The sequence below is a fragment of the Sapajus apella genome, unplaced genomic scaffold, assembly GCF_009761245.1.
Source record: "Sapajus apella isolate SASKATOON/1434 unplaced genomic scaffold, GSC_monkey_1.0 scaffold95, whole genome shotgun sequence".
NCBI lineage: Eukaryota > Metazoa > Chordata > Mammalia > Primates > Cebidae > Sapajus > Sapajus apella.
This window is the reverse complement of record NW_022437035.1, coordinates 5316817-5331252: the sequence shown is the minus strand read 5'-3', so window position 1 is coordinate 5331252 and position 14436 is coordinate 5316817. Positions and strand designations below refer to the sequence as shown.

The 14436-nt window shown below is 46.7% G+C and overlaps 1 protein-coding gene and 1 non-coding gene across 2 annotated transcripts in view; one reads left to right on the top strand and one right to left on the bottom strand.

The window, feature by feature from the left end:
- The window catches only part of ZNRF3 (zinc and ring finger 3), a 168795-nt gene extending 164026 nt beyond the window's left edge, over positions 1 to 4769 (bottom strand). Inside the window, exon 1 of the mRNA XM_032256754.1 lies at positions 4280 to 4769. Within this exon, the coding sequence (XP_032112645.1) occupies positions 4280 to 4579 (300 nt within the window). The 5' untranslated portion in view covers positions 4580 to 4769. The remainder of the gene's footprint in view (positions 1 to 4279) is intronic.
- Positions 4770 to 10969: 6200 nt separating this feature from the next.
- Positions 10970 to 11073, top strand: LOC116535670. The gene has a single exon (XR_004262313.1). It is a non-coding gene; the product is annotated as a U6 spliceosomal RNA (small nuclear RNA).
- Positions 11074 to 14436: the final 3363 nt, after the last annotated feature.

Genomic DNA, 14436 nt, shown 5'->3' with positions numbered 1-14436 from the left:
CATTGCACCCCAGCCTGGGAAACAAAAGTGCAGAAGTGTCGGAAGAAAAAAAAAAAAAAAAAAAAAAAAACAATCTTTCATCTCTAGCAATGCAAATTTTCTTTGTTTGTTTAACCAATTCACATATGACTAGCCAGTGTTTAATCGGGCCTTTATTTAACATCACCAACCATGTGAGTTGCACAGCCAAGTCTGAAAGTCTCAGATAATGATCTCATTAACAGCAACAAATTGGTTCAGAGATGAAATATATATCAATATGTCTAAGAATCCTTTAAAGTCCCACACTTCAGAACTACAGGAGAAGTGTAATTAATTTCTCCAGCATTCAAACTGTATGCCTGACACTCTTACAAGCAAATGGGCTTTAACACTACATAAATAAATAAGGTAATAAAAGTAACTAATAGCATTTCATACCCACAAATCGTTTTCACCACAGCTTTCACAGATGGAGACATTAAAAAAAAAAAAAATCTCTTCATTCAGATTACACTGGTGACCTTGGGATAGTTATTTAAACCTAAAATGCACAAGAAAAGAATCAAGATTCCTGATGACTAATCCTAAGGTCTGAATTACTACCTCCCACCATCTTGCAAGCCTGCTCTCTGGTGCACGCTCTCTCTGTCTCTCTCTCTCTCTGTCTCTCTCTTTCTCTCTCTCTGTCTCTGACACTGACAGACAAACTGACACAATTCTTAACTAGGCTTCCCCTACCCTAACCCATGGAAATGCCAGAACAGGTACTCTAGTTAGAATTATCTGGGCAAACCAGACTATGATAAGGTATCTACTACACACACACACACACACACACTTTTCATTGGCATATAATAAAGAAGGGGAAAAATCAGTAATACAAACCAATTTCTCATCTTAGAATTCTTAAAGGAGAGGGACTCCTAAACAGGTTTTTTCTCCCCTAAACCATGAACAATACTGCTACAGAACCTCAATGGAAATAACAGAAACAATGCTATATTGCTACTATTTAGCTTCACTTATAGGAAAATGAACTCTGCTCTGAGAAAATAAAACGCTCAGCAGAAAATCACACTATTTTTGTTTTCTTTTCTTTTTTTTTTTTTTTTTTTTTGAGAGAGAGTCTCACTCTGTTGTCCAGGCTGGAGTACAGTGGCATAATCACAGCTCACTGCAGCCTCAACTTCCCAGGCTCAAGTAATCCTCCCACCTCAGCCTCCCAAGCAGCTGGGTGCACATCACCATGCCTGGTTTTTTTTTTTTTTTTTTTTTTGGTAGAGACCAGGTCTAATTGTGTTGCCTAAGCTGGTCTCCAACTCCTAAGCTCAAGCAATCCTACCGTCTCAGCCTCCCAAAATGCTGAGACTACAGGCATTAACCACCACACCTGGCCACTATTTTTTACGACAGCAAATAAAAGAAGGTTTTGAAAAGTTCAATGAGATTGTGAGACCAGGGCACAGTGAAAGCCTAAAAGAAAGACAAGAAGTCACAATGAGCAAGAGTTAAGATTCAAACTATTCTTGAAGACTATGAATAAAATGTTTGGGAATCTTCAGCAGAGCATCATGTTTAAAGCTGATAAAGGTTTTTCAAGATAGTAAACAAGTAGGTTTTTTTAAAGATAGTAAATAAAAGGAGGTCTTGAAAAGTTTGTGTTACTCAGAAAACATGATTAACCCAAAGCTGGACACTAATTTATTTCTTCTGCTTTCTCATTTCTCACCAAAAGAAAACATTATATTCCCTCTCAGCGGCCCTAAAACATCACCCTTCCTTACAAAAAAAACTTTTTAAGGGCTGCCAGACAAAGTCCACACCAGTTCCTTCAATCAAACAGTATTTGCAGAACTCATAAAAGCACACTAGCCTTTGTATACACACATCCCTGAAAGCCACACTGCACTCTGTCCGCAGAAACAGAGAGGTTCAACAAGTCAGCCACCACAATAAAGTTACTAAAGATACGAGGTGCACCGTGAAATGACTATTCAGACAGCTCAGGTAAACTCACCAACATTACTGCAGTTATAAGGGAATTAAAGACACCTATTAGTGATTGCTTAACAGGTAAATTTATTAAATACCATTTAAGTTACTTTACTTAGCAACTGTTGACTTAATTTTTTTTTTTTTTTTTTTTTTGGCTAGGCTAATGGACTACAAAAGAGTTAGATAAGCACTTCAAAAAGTTTCAAAAGAGAATAGGTTCTTTCTGCCAAATTCACATATTATCTCCCTACTCACAAGGATAAAACAGTTACAAATGGTGTTTAAACTGCTAATTTTGTATTAAATGGTGAACCCAAGATTATCTCCAAAGCATAACACTACTCATAATGGATAGCTCACTCACCAGACAAACTACTGTTGAGAAAGAGTGACACGTTAAAACACTGCAGATAAAAATCGCAAACTTCAAAAGTCTCCTTCAAAAAGTCAAGTGCCGCGCTAAAACATCTTTTTTTTTTAGAAGGCTATAAATCAAACATTTCTAAAACCATGAGGGCACAATGAAAGCTTCAAAGAAAGACAAGGAGTTGCAAGGAGCAAGACTTAAGATTCAAACTATTCTTGAAGGTGGTGACTGAAATGTTCAGGACTCTTCAGCAAAGCATCATCTCTAAAAGTAATGAAGATCATAATTTTAACTTTTTTAGGTCTAAAAGCATTATAACATAGATAGTCAAAGGGTTCAGTGAATAATTTCCTCTTCTATTTACCCCACAAAAGTTTGCAGATAGGGATAAGAGCCCGCTAAGGCAATGCTGCTGATTCATCGCATGGGCCTGGGTGCCTCTCAAGGAGTCAAGCTGAGGCCAGGCGCGGTGGCTCACGCCTGTAATCCCAGCACTTTGGGAGGCCGAGGCGGGTGGATCACGAGGTCAAGAGATCGAGACCATTCTGGTCAAAATGGTGAAACCCCGTCTCTACTAAAAAATACAAAAATTCAGCTGGGCATGGTGGCGTGTGCCTGTAATCCCAGCTACTCAGGAGGCTGAGGCAGGAGAATTGCCTGAACCCAGGAGGCGGAGGTTGCGGTGAGCCGAGATCGCGCCATTGCACTCCAGGCTGGGTAACAAGAGTGAAACTCCGTCTCAAAAAAAAAAAAAGGAGTCAAGCTGCACAACTCTCCCTGTCCTATGCAGGCAAGGCTTGGAGTCTGCACCCAAGGAGGGAAAAGGACACCACGTTAGAGGCTGTCTACACTGCGGGCTGCTATGCAATCATTCCATGCAGTCCCCTTCTTTTCATTCATAACTCACCCAAGAGTAAAGCACAGAAGGCCCACAAAGCTTAGGCCCTGCAGACATCAGATCACCCCAAAGGTTCAAAGACAAGCCAACCTTTACAAATCGCCCCCATCCGAGGTGTGCATATTAACCGCCGTTAAGTGCGCTGGCCGTCTAACGGGTTGATAAAATCATGGCCAACGAAGCGGTAAGACATCCACCCAGCTAACCACCGCGGAAGCTTCAGTTGGGAGACCCTCCTCCAAAGAGTAGGCACAGCTCAAAGCTCTCCCTAGCTAGCTTCCTTCGGAATGCTATCTCTTTCACTTGGTCCAAGGTGGAGGCCCTGTCAGTGAAAGACCCCGTCTCCCCATTTGCAGCCCCTTCGCATTAGTCTTTGGCCGAGGGACGGGCAGGAGGTACCCTCTATAAGGTGAGGCACGCAGCGAGGGCTGCCTTCCATCGCCACTCCACGCGTGGAACCACCGATCCCCACTCAACCAGCTCCGCCTCCTCCCCGGACTGCTGCTGCTTGTCCAGAGACCCGCAGGAGGGTCAGCGGCGCCCAGGTGAGGCGGGCGGCAGGTTCCGGGGAAGAAGCCGACGATACGCAGCCCTTCAGACAAACCTGGCCGCACCCAAAAAGAATATGCATGGATGGAAAGCAAAGCCTGCAACCTGAAACGAGCCACCTATCCCTCATCACTTGTCTTTCCAAAGTTGGCATTCAACAGGTAGTTCCCGGGACTTCCACCTGAGGCAGACCGAAATACCCAAACGGCCAAGGAAGCCGCCCCAGCGTGGGTGTCGGGCCCAGGGTCCTCCTCCCGCCCCGGGACTCACGGGAGCCAGAGCCCCCACGTGCGCTTGCCCCCCGCGGCGGCAGCCCTGGAGGCCGCGTCCGCCCGCCGGCCCGCCCGCAGGGGAGGGATGCCGCCGGCCTCTCGGTCGCCCCTCCCGCCCGCCCGCCAGTCAGCCAGCCCGCGGCGGGGTCGGCGGGCGCAGCCCCCGGAGCCATCTTGTGGCTGCAGCGGCGCGGAGCCCGGGCGGCGGGCAGCTACCTGCACGATCTCGCCCTCGGCGCTGAGCGTGGCCCCGGCCCGCGAGAAGCGGCCCGTGAGGCCGGTGGTGTAGGTGGTGTAGTCGCCGCTTGGGCTCGACTCGAACAGCACCACCTCCACGAACGCCGTCTCCTTGGCCCGCGCCGCGCCGGGCCCCGCGGCCGCCAGCAGCAGCCCGAGCAGCAGCGGCAGCGGCGGCGGCGGCGGCAGGCGGCTGCACCGGAGGCCGCGGGGGCGGCGGCGGAGGCGGCGGCGGCGGCGGCCCGGGGCCCCTGGGCGCCCGCCCGAGCGCGGCCTCATGGTCCTGCGGCGGGAGGGCGCGGAGGGCGGGCGCGGCCGGGCATAGTCGCTGGCCGGCTGAGGACCGAAGGCGGGCGGACGCCTCACAGTCCCATCGCGGCGGCAGCGGCGGCTTTGTGGGTCGCAGGCTCCGCTCGGCTCCCCCGGCCGTCGCGCCGCGGCCCTTTCATCTGCTCCACGTGAGGGGTTATCCCCGCCCTGGCAGCGTCGTGACCCGCTCTCCCCTCCCTCCCCGCCCTCAGCCGCCGCAGCCGCAGCCGTGGGGAGTGAGAAGGCGGGGCGGGCGCGCCTGCGGCGAGAGGCGGGGCCCGAAGGCCGAGCATGCCCCGCCCATCCCCGCCCCGGCTTCCATCTGCGCTCCGCCCCTTTGTCCTCGCTCCGCCCCATCATCCCAGCTCCGCCCCCCGCCCGCAGTCTGCGCCCCGCCCCATCGTCCTTGCTCCGCCCTCGCTCGCCGTCTTGCTCCACCCCATTATTCTCGCTCCGCCCTCCGCTCGTCGTCTCTACTCCGCCCCTGCGTCCTCGCTCCGCCCCCTCAGCCGCGCTCCGCCCCTTCATCCGCGCTCCGCCCCCTCCGCACCCCGCCCTCCACGGCAGACATTTCTCCTCGCGGTTGCTAGAGCTCGGCGGGAACCCGGACGGCAACCTGCTCCAGGCGATGCGCGCCCCCTCTGGAGGCGCCGTGCGTCCTGGTTCCGTGCAGGAGTTAGGGCCATTTGGTCTTGAAAGGCCCCGTCCTTCCGGGTTCCCCCGTCCCAATTTACAGTTTCCAGGAAGCTTGATCGCCTGCTCCGGGCCCTCTATTCCTACCCCCACCTCCAGGATCCAACGGGGAAGGCCGGGGCAGTCGGGGGCAGTTTGCAGCTTGGGTCGTGTCCGGTTCTTGCACAGGTGTCGCCTAGACGGCTTCTCTGTACAAAGTCTGTACTGAAGGAGTGAGGAAGACCTTGAGGACCTTCTGATGGAGTTCATCTTTCTGCAGCCCCAGAAACTGTAATTCAGACACCAGCCCCAAAAAAGTCTGGAAACTTTGCCTCGCCTCATGCAGCCAGAGGAGTCCAACATCATTATCACCCTCTATGCTGGCTGCCAAACTAACATATCTAAAGCACGTGCTCGAGGGCTCAGAGGTTCCCAGTCACCCAGAAAATAAACTTTTAATTCCCTGCCCCTTTTTGGTACATGTCTTTGCCTTCCTCATCTAGGCCTCTGAGAATTGAACCCCTCCTTGAAAAGCCTGATCCAATTCTCACTTCCTCCGTGGAGTCTTCCTTCCCTGGCCAGAACTGCTTTGTTCAGATATTTGCAAATATTTGGTTAGGATGAATCTGCTTCTACTTGCTACCACACCCAAAATGTTAAAAAGACAAAAGAAAGAAAGAAAGAAAACTCATTGAGAATTTTCTTGAGTAAACAACTTACCAAGGTTATATTTTAAAGCTGAAAAAATTTAATGTGCAATAGAAAACACACTTGAAAAAAATCCACAGATCTCTATTACCACATATGGACCACCCAGAGCTTCCGCTCAGGAGGGAGGCACCTGGGAAAGTGGGACTCTGGAGGGAGTGGCTTTTTAGTTTCTCCAAAACTGAGACTAACTGGTGCTGACTGCAACAGGGCACCATCAGTCCTGACAATTACCCCCACAAGGTCTTTTTATTTTTTTCATTTAGATACAGGGTTTCCCTCTGTTGCACAGGCTGGCGTGCAGTGGTGTGATCACAGCTCACTGTGTCCAAGTATCGAACTCCTGTGCCCAAGTATCCTCCCAGCTCAGCCTCCTGAGTAGCTGGGACAACAGGTGCCACACCCAGCCTCCATCTACTTCTTAATTAAGGGGGAGGGCAAATCTCTATAGTTCATGGATGACACTTGGCAATATTTAAAATTCAAAGGCACCCACCACCAATTGATAAATGAATAACCAAATGTGGCCTATCCATGCAATGAGATATTATCTATCCAGAAATGAAATACTTGGCTGGGTGCAGTGGCTCATGCCTGTAATACCAGCACTTTGGGAGGCCAAGGCAGGTGAATCACCTGAGGTCAGGAGTTTGAGACCAGCCTGGCCAACATGGTGAAACCCCGTGTCTACTAAAATTACAAAAATTAGCTGAGCATGGTGGCGCATGCCTGTAATCCCAGCTACTCAGGAGGCTGATGCAGGAGAATCCCTTAAACCTGGGAGGCAGAGGTTGCAGTGAGCCAAGCAAGTTGTGCCACTGCACTCCAGCCTGAGTGACAGAGTGAGACTCCATCTCAAAAAAAAAAAAAAAATGAAATACTAATACATGCTACAACATGGAAGAAACTTGAAAACATTATGCTAAGCGAAAGAAGCCAGATCCAAAAGCCCACATATTCCATGATTCCATTTATATGAAATGCCAAGAATAGGCAAATCTATAAAGACAGAAAGTAGATTACTGGTTGCCAGGGGATGGTGAGAGGCAGGAATGGGTAGTGAATGCTAATGGGTTTCTTTGGAGGGTGATGAAAATATTCTGGAATTAGATAATGGTGATGGTTACACAACTCTGTAAATATACTAAAAACCACTCAATTGTACACTTTTAAAAGGTAAATGTTATGGCATATGAATTTTTTTTTCTTTTAGAAACAGGGTCTCACTGCCACACAGGCTGGAGTGCAATGACGTCATCACAGCTGACTGCAGCCTCCACCTCCTGGGCTCAAGTGATCTTTCAGGCTCAGCCTCATAAATAACTGGGACTACAGATACACACCACCACACCAAGCTAAATTTTTAATTTTTATTTGTAAAGACAGGTTCTCACTATGTTGCCCACACTGGACTGAAACTCCTAGGGTCAAGCAATCCTCCTGCCTAAGTCTCTCAAAGTGCTGGGATTAACAGGCATGAGCCACCACACCTGGCTGGTATGTGAATTATATCTCAATTTTTTTTTTTTAGAGAGACGGGGTCTCGCTATGTTGCCCAGGCTGGAGTGCAGTGGCTATTCACAGGCGCGATCCCACTACTGATAAGCACGGGAGTTTTTGACCTGCTCCGTTTCCCACCTGAGCCGGTTCACCCCTCCTTAGGTAACCTTGTGGTCCCCAGCTCCCGGGGGGTCACCATATTGATGCCGAACTTAGTGTGGACACCTGATCAGCATAGCGCACTACAGCCCAGAGCTCCTAGGCTCAAGCGATCCTCCCACCTCAGCCTCCTGAGTAGCTGGGACTACAGGCACGCGCGCCACTGCGCCTGGTTTATATCTCAAATTAGCTGATAAAAAAATTTCTAGCTGGGCACAGTGGCTCACACCTATAATCCTAGCACTTTGGGAGGCTGAGGCAGGTGGATCACTTGATGTCAGGAGTTCGAGACCAGCCTGGCTAACATGGTGAAAACCCATCTCTACTAAAAATACAAAAATTAGCTGGGTATGGTGGTGCATGCCTGTAGTTCCAGCTACTTAGGAGGCTGAGGCAGCGGCTGCAGTGAACTAAGATTGTGCCACTGCACTCCAGCCTGCATGACAGAGCTAGACTCCATCTCAAAAAAAAAAAAAAAAATTCTGTCTTCAGTGGTATTTTCATGCAAGTGCGTGCACATGCGCGTGCGCGTGCACACACACACACACACACACACACACATACACACACACAGGATACGGCATAAGGATATCCTCTGCTCTTTGAAGTCTTAGTGCACATTTCACACCCTCAACAGGGACTATACTATTTTAAACTGCAATGTGCCCCCTGTCATCCACTCCTATCCTCCCTTGGCCGCCTTCCCCTACTCCTGTGGCATTTATCACCTTGCACCATACTAAATAAATTGTTTATATATTTTTGTCTGTCCTCCACACCCCACATGCACGCATGCCAGAGAACAAGCCCTCTAATGAGAGAGATCTTTCTTTTGTTCGGTGACTTAGGCCGAGGCTGCCTGACCCAGAGTAGGCACTCAATAAATATTTGATGCATGAATTAATGACTAAATGAATGAGTGATAAGCTCATCAGTGTGTATCCCTCCCATTTTGCAAACATTTGGGGCAGCTTGTTAACAGCTGCATTGGAGCATTGGACTTCATGGGACCAAAATAAATTCTGAGTGTGTAGAAGAATGACCATCCTTGCCACAAGAACTGCAATGCAAACCCACACAAGGGTCAGAAAACAAACCAGTTTTGATTTTTTAAATTCTGCTTAAAGAAAGAGATGAGGCCAGACATGGTGGCTCATGTCTGTAATCCCAGCACTCTGGGAGGCCAAGGAGGGCTGATCACTTGAGGCCAGGAGTTCGAGACCAGCCTGACCAACATGGCAAAACCCCATCTCTACTAAAAATACAAAAAATTAGCCACGTGTGGTGGCACACACCTATAGTTCCAGTTGCTTAGGAGACTGAGACAGGAGAATCTCTTGAACCCAGGAGGCAGAGGTTGCAGTGAGACCAGATCGCAACACTGTACTCCAGCCTGGGCAACAGAATAAGACTCTACCTCAAAAAAAAAAAAAAAAAAAAAGGCCCGGGCCAAGGGCCTCACCTGTCCAATCCCCAGCACTTTGTGGGGCTGAAGCGAGTGGATCACAAGGTCAGGCATTTGATACCAGTCTGACCAACATGGTGAAACCCCATTTCTACTAAAAAACATACAAATTAGCCAGGCGTGGTGGCACACACCTGTAGTCCTAGCTACTCGGGAGGCTGAGGCAGGAAAATTACTTGAACCTGGGAGGCAGAGGTCTCAGTGAACCGAGATCATGCCACTACACTCTAGCCTGGGCAACAGAGCAAGACTCCATCTCAAAAAAGGAAAAAGAAAAAGAAAAATATGAAAGCTGTGCACTGTGGTATGTGTCTATAATCCCTGCTACTCAGGATACTGAGGTAGGAGGATCCCTTGAGCACAGGAGTTCAAATCCAGCCTGGGTAATATGGCAAGACTCCATCTCTGAAAAAGAAAAAGGAAAAGGGGCCTGGGCAACATAAAGCGACTCCCATCTCTAAAAACAAAAATTAGCCAAGCATGGTGGTGGGCACCTGTGTTTCCAGCTGCTTGTGAGGGTGAGGTAGGAGGATCTCTTGAACCCAGGAGTTGGAGGCTACAGTGAGCTAAGATTGTGCCACTGTACTTCAGACTGGGCAACAAAGCAAGGCTCTGTCTCAAAGAGAGAAAGTGAGAGAGAAACATAGGGTTAATAAGATATAGCTCAGAAACACAGAGGTAGCATGATTCATCTTTGAGCAGTGTGAAGCTGTTCAGAAAGGAAGTATTCACTGAGAAATGAAGTTTCACCAAAATCTGACAGGCAGCAAGGGGAGACAGAAAATAACTTCAAATAAGAGATAAGACCCATCAGCTAGAGCAAAGAAGGGATCCGCAAGCTGGGCCAAGTGATAGAAGTGAAGCACATTCATTATCTTGTGTGGCACATCCCTAGCAGATCATCCTGGGTGTAATTTAGCTTATTCCTTTCCTTGCTTATCAGACACAGCTCAGAAGAAAGTAACTGAGAACAGGTGCATCAGCATTGGTTAAAGCTGCCAAACCTTTGGCAAATCTCACTGACTTAGGCCAAAAACCACATAAAGCTTCAGGAAATTTTCTACCAGCAAAATTCTATTTATATGACTAAATAGGGAAGTTCAGGGATTTCAAATTCATAAACATATGATTTAGTACCTAAAGAGACTGTATCTGTGCTAAATAAATGCAGATGCATATGGTATTCTAAGACAGAAGAGGGGTGGGTGAGTCGACAACAGATACATGTAAAGGTTTGCAAACATTACCTATATATGGAAGGAGACATTAGAAACTAATTAACAGTTGTTTCTGGAGAGGCAGCTGGGTGACTGGGAGGCAAGGAACAAAGGGAAACTTACATTTCCCAAAAAAGTTGGCCCTCCATTTCTGTGAGTTCTGCTTTTATGGATTCAATAAACCATGAATAGAAAATATTCAAGAAAAAAAATGGATGTTTGCATCTGTACTGAACATATACGGATCTTTTTCTTGTCAAAAATAGTATAACAACTATTTACATGGCATTTACATTGCATTTGGTGTTATAATATCTAGAGATTATTTAAAGTATACGGGGGGGGGGCAGGTCCAGTGGCTCACGCCTGTAATCCCAGCACTTTGGGAGACTGAGGCAGGCAAATCATGAGGTCAGGAGTTCGAGACCATCCTGACTAGTATGGTGAAACCCCGTCTCTACTAAAAAGACAAAAAATTAGCTGGGCGTAGTGGCAGGTGGCTGTAGTCCCAGCTACTCAGGAGGCTGAGGCAGGAGAATTGCTTAAACCAGGAGGCAGAGGTTGTAGTGAGCTGAGATCACACCATTGCACTCCAGCCCAGGTGACAGAGTAAGACTTGGTCTCAAAAAAAAAAAAAAAATGCTCGATTTGGCAGCACATATACTAAAATTGGAACGATACGGAGAAGATGAGCATGGCCCCTGCACAAGGATGACATGCAAATGGAAGCGTTCCATATTTTTTAATTTAAAAAAAAAGAAAAAGAAAAAAAAAAAAGAAAATGAAAAAAATGGGCTAGGGGCAGTGGCTTACTTCTGAAATCCCAGTATTTTGGGAGGCCAAGGTGAGTGAATCACTTGAGGTCAGGAGTTCGTGACCAGCCTGGCCAACATGGTGAACCCCTACTAAAAAAATACGAAAATTAGCCAGGCGTGGTGGCATGTACCTGTAGTCCCAGCTACTCAGGAGGCCAAGTCAGGAGAACTGCTTAAACCTTGGGGGCGGAGGTTGCAATGAGCTGAGATCACACAACTGCTCTCCAGCCTGGGTGACAGAGTGAGACTCTGTCTCAAGAAAAAAAAAACTAAATTAAAAAATGGATTAACCAATCTCTGCATTCAAGTAGTTCCTTTCTTTTTTTGTTTTTTGTGAGTTTTTTTTCTGAGACGGAGCCACTGTGCCAGTAGTTCTTTCTTTTTTCATTTCTTCCTTCCATCTGCAAACATTTATTACTATATGGGACAGATAAAGAAGTCAATAAAAGATTTTAATAAAATGTAAGTACACATCACTATTTTACAAAATCATTTTAAGATTTTGAACCTTATGTTGTTTCTTTAAGGTGATCCAGATGTAAGATATGTTAGCATTCTTCTACAGTATTTATATCTATTTCTGGAAACTTTCGTTTATTGTATTTAAACATCATATAATTCTCTTGAAAGGCACAATAGATGTTATATAGACAAGTAGCAGCAGTTCTTTCAAACTCTTAGAAGTATCTCTTTGGCCTTTGAAGTATGCCATCAATCTATGTCTACTTTGAGCCTTGAGGCAGAAAGCCAATCTAGGCCCCAACTCATCAGTGGTTTAAACCTTGCTTCAACCTGCCCCTGATTTGCAATGGCTGCCCAACCTGGAGTCACAAACTCCAATAGCGCTCCAGGGGCCAGGCAGGGAATGTGACTGAGTGAAGTGGGCCCAATGGAAGCAAAAATAACCAGCAAGTGAGACGGTAAATGACAACAGTGCTTCAAATGGGAACACCCTTGGGAGTGGTGGCCTGGGGAATGCATGGCCAGCGCAGAGGGCCACTCCAGCATGTCGTTGCTGTGGGGAATATGGACCCAAGATGCACAGATCTTCTGATTTGTTCAAAAGAAGCAAAAATCCAGATTTGTTTGTAGCATCTCTTAGTTTTTAAATGTTAGAAATAGATTTCTAAAGATTAGTATTGCGGTGGAGCTAAATGAATACATTTACAGGCCATTTTTGATTCAAGAGACAGAAGAGAAATTACACAAAGTAGACGCTGATTGGACCAAGTGGTAAAATGATCACTTCTAAGCTATTAAGGTGAGGAAAAGGAAGAAGTTCCAAGATCTCAGAAGCATAAATACTGCACTATATATAGGACACAGTTGTACTTGTGGGCAGCACCGTTGACCACAAGAGGCATCTGTCTTCAGGGTGCAGCATTTAATTGAAGTGGAAATGTAATCACATGCCTACTTGGCCAAGAAAGGCTGATGAGGGATGAGGGATCATTAGACCTTCAAAGATAGGGAAGTCAGGTTGCTTTTACACTGATCATGTCCCTATTTGAAGATAAAGAAAAAAGAATTGGGAGAAAACATCAGAAGGAAATTAAGGCCAATTACTTGCTTTTGTCCAACAATATCAGACAGGAGAGCTTAGCACAGAGGTGAGTTAATAGGAAAGAAGACAGTTTGGGTGAGAATATACACTCCATTCACTGTGAGTGGGAAACAACATCAGCTTGCAGGGAAGTAGTGATTAACAGGAATTACTGACTCAACATTCCTCTTCACTAGGAGTACCGTGCCTTCCTGGCCCATGCTGTCTCTGGGGGGCTGTCAATCACAGAGCTCAGCATCCCAACACAAGTGGGCATGTGACTCAGACTAGCCAATCAAAGCACTCCACTCCCCTAACTACAAACATTGGTTCAGAAGTGCGCATGTGACCAAGGCAGGACCAATTAGAATCTTCCCTGAAATTTGATCTACACCAATTTGGGAGAGAGATCTTCTCCTCTGGCATCTCAAACTGTAAGGATTATATAAACTTAAACTGTGGTTTTTTTCCTCAACCACATAGAAAATGCTGCTGTTGCTGCTGCAGGAAAAAGGAGCAGAGACAAGCTGAGATGAGATAAATAAGAAGAGGAAGGGAACTGGCTGCATCCATTGAGCACTTGGATCCATCCCTGTAACAAAAATACAGCAGTAAAGCTGTCTAGTTCAGTGACTAGCAGTAGTGATAAGAGGTAGACACCCACTTACAACACATGTGCCATCAAACCAAAAAAACTGAGATTGAGGTGGGTCAAGAAACCCAAACTTTGCTAAAAGCAGCTGAGTCAAACATAGTTTCACGTAGTACAACTCTAGTATGTACCTCTCAAAAAATATTTTGCAAATCAAGAAAAATGAAAAAGATTCCAAAGCCAGAAACCTAAAATAAAGAAGGGCTCTGTGTATTAATTAAGTTAATGAATGAATGAACAAATACCCAGACTACAGTTCCTTATCATTTATTTTTAATTTTATTTTTTTTTGAGACATAGTCTCACTGTGTTGCCCAGGCTGGAGTGCAGCCTCATGATCATAGCTCATTATATCCTCAAACCCTGGGCTCAAGCAATCCTCCCACATCAGCCTCCTGAGTAACTAGAACTACAGACATACACCACCACACCTGGTTAACGTGTGTGTGTGTGTGTGTGTGTGTGTGTGTGTGTCCGTGGTTTGTTGTTGTTGTTGTTGTCCTTTGAGACAGTCTCATTCTATTGCCCAGGCTGGAATGCAGTGGTGCAACCCACGTTCAAGCAATTCTCCTGCCTCAGCCTCCTGAGTAACTGAGATTGCAGGTGTGCGCCACCACACCTGACTCATTTTTGTATTTTTTACTAGGGATGGGGTTTCACCATGTTAGCCAGGCTGGTCTTGAACTCCTCATCTCTAGTGATCCACCTGCCTCGGCCTCCCAGTGTGCTGGGGTCACAGACATGAGCCAACACGCATGGCCTGTTCTTATTTTTGTTTTTGTAGAGACGGAATCTTGCTTTGTTGCCCAAGCTGGTCAAATTTCTGGCTTCGAGTGATCCTCCCACCTCAGCCTCCAAAAGTGCCTGGATTACAGGCCTGACCCACTATGTCTGGCCTCCTTATCATTTCAGTTGAGGGCGCTTAGAAGAAATAACTCACAACGCAGAAGATGACAAATCTGTCATCTCCAAATGTGACATGGAATTCAAATATGCCTCACATTTTATTGCTGAAAGACAACTTAGAGATCAGAAAACCGAGACCTAGCACTTACCACAAGCTAATAGATCAATCAAAGTACACAGCATGGAGGTG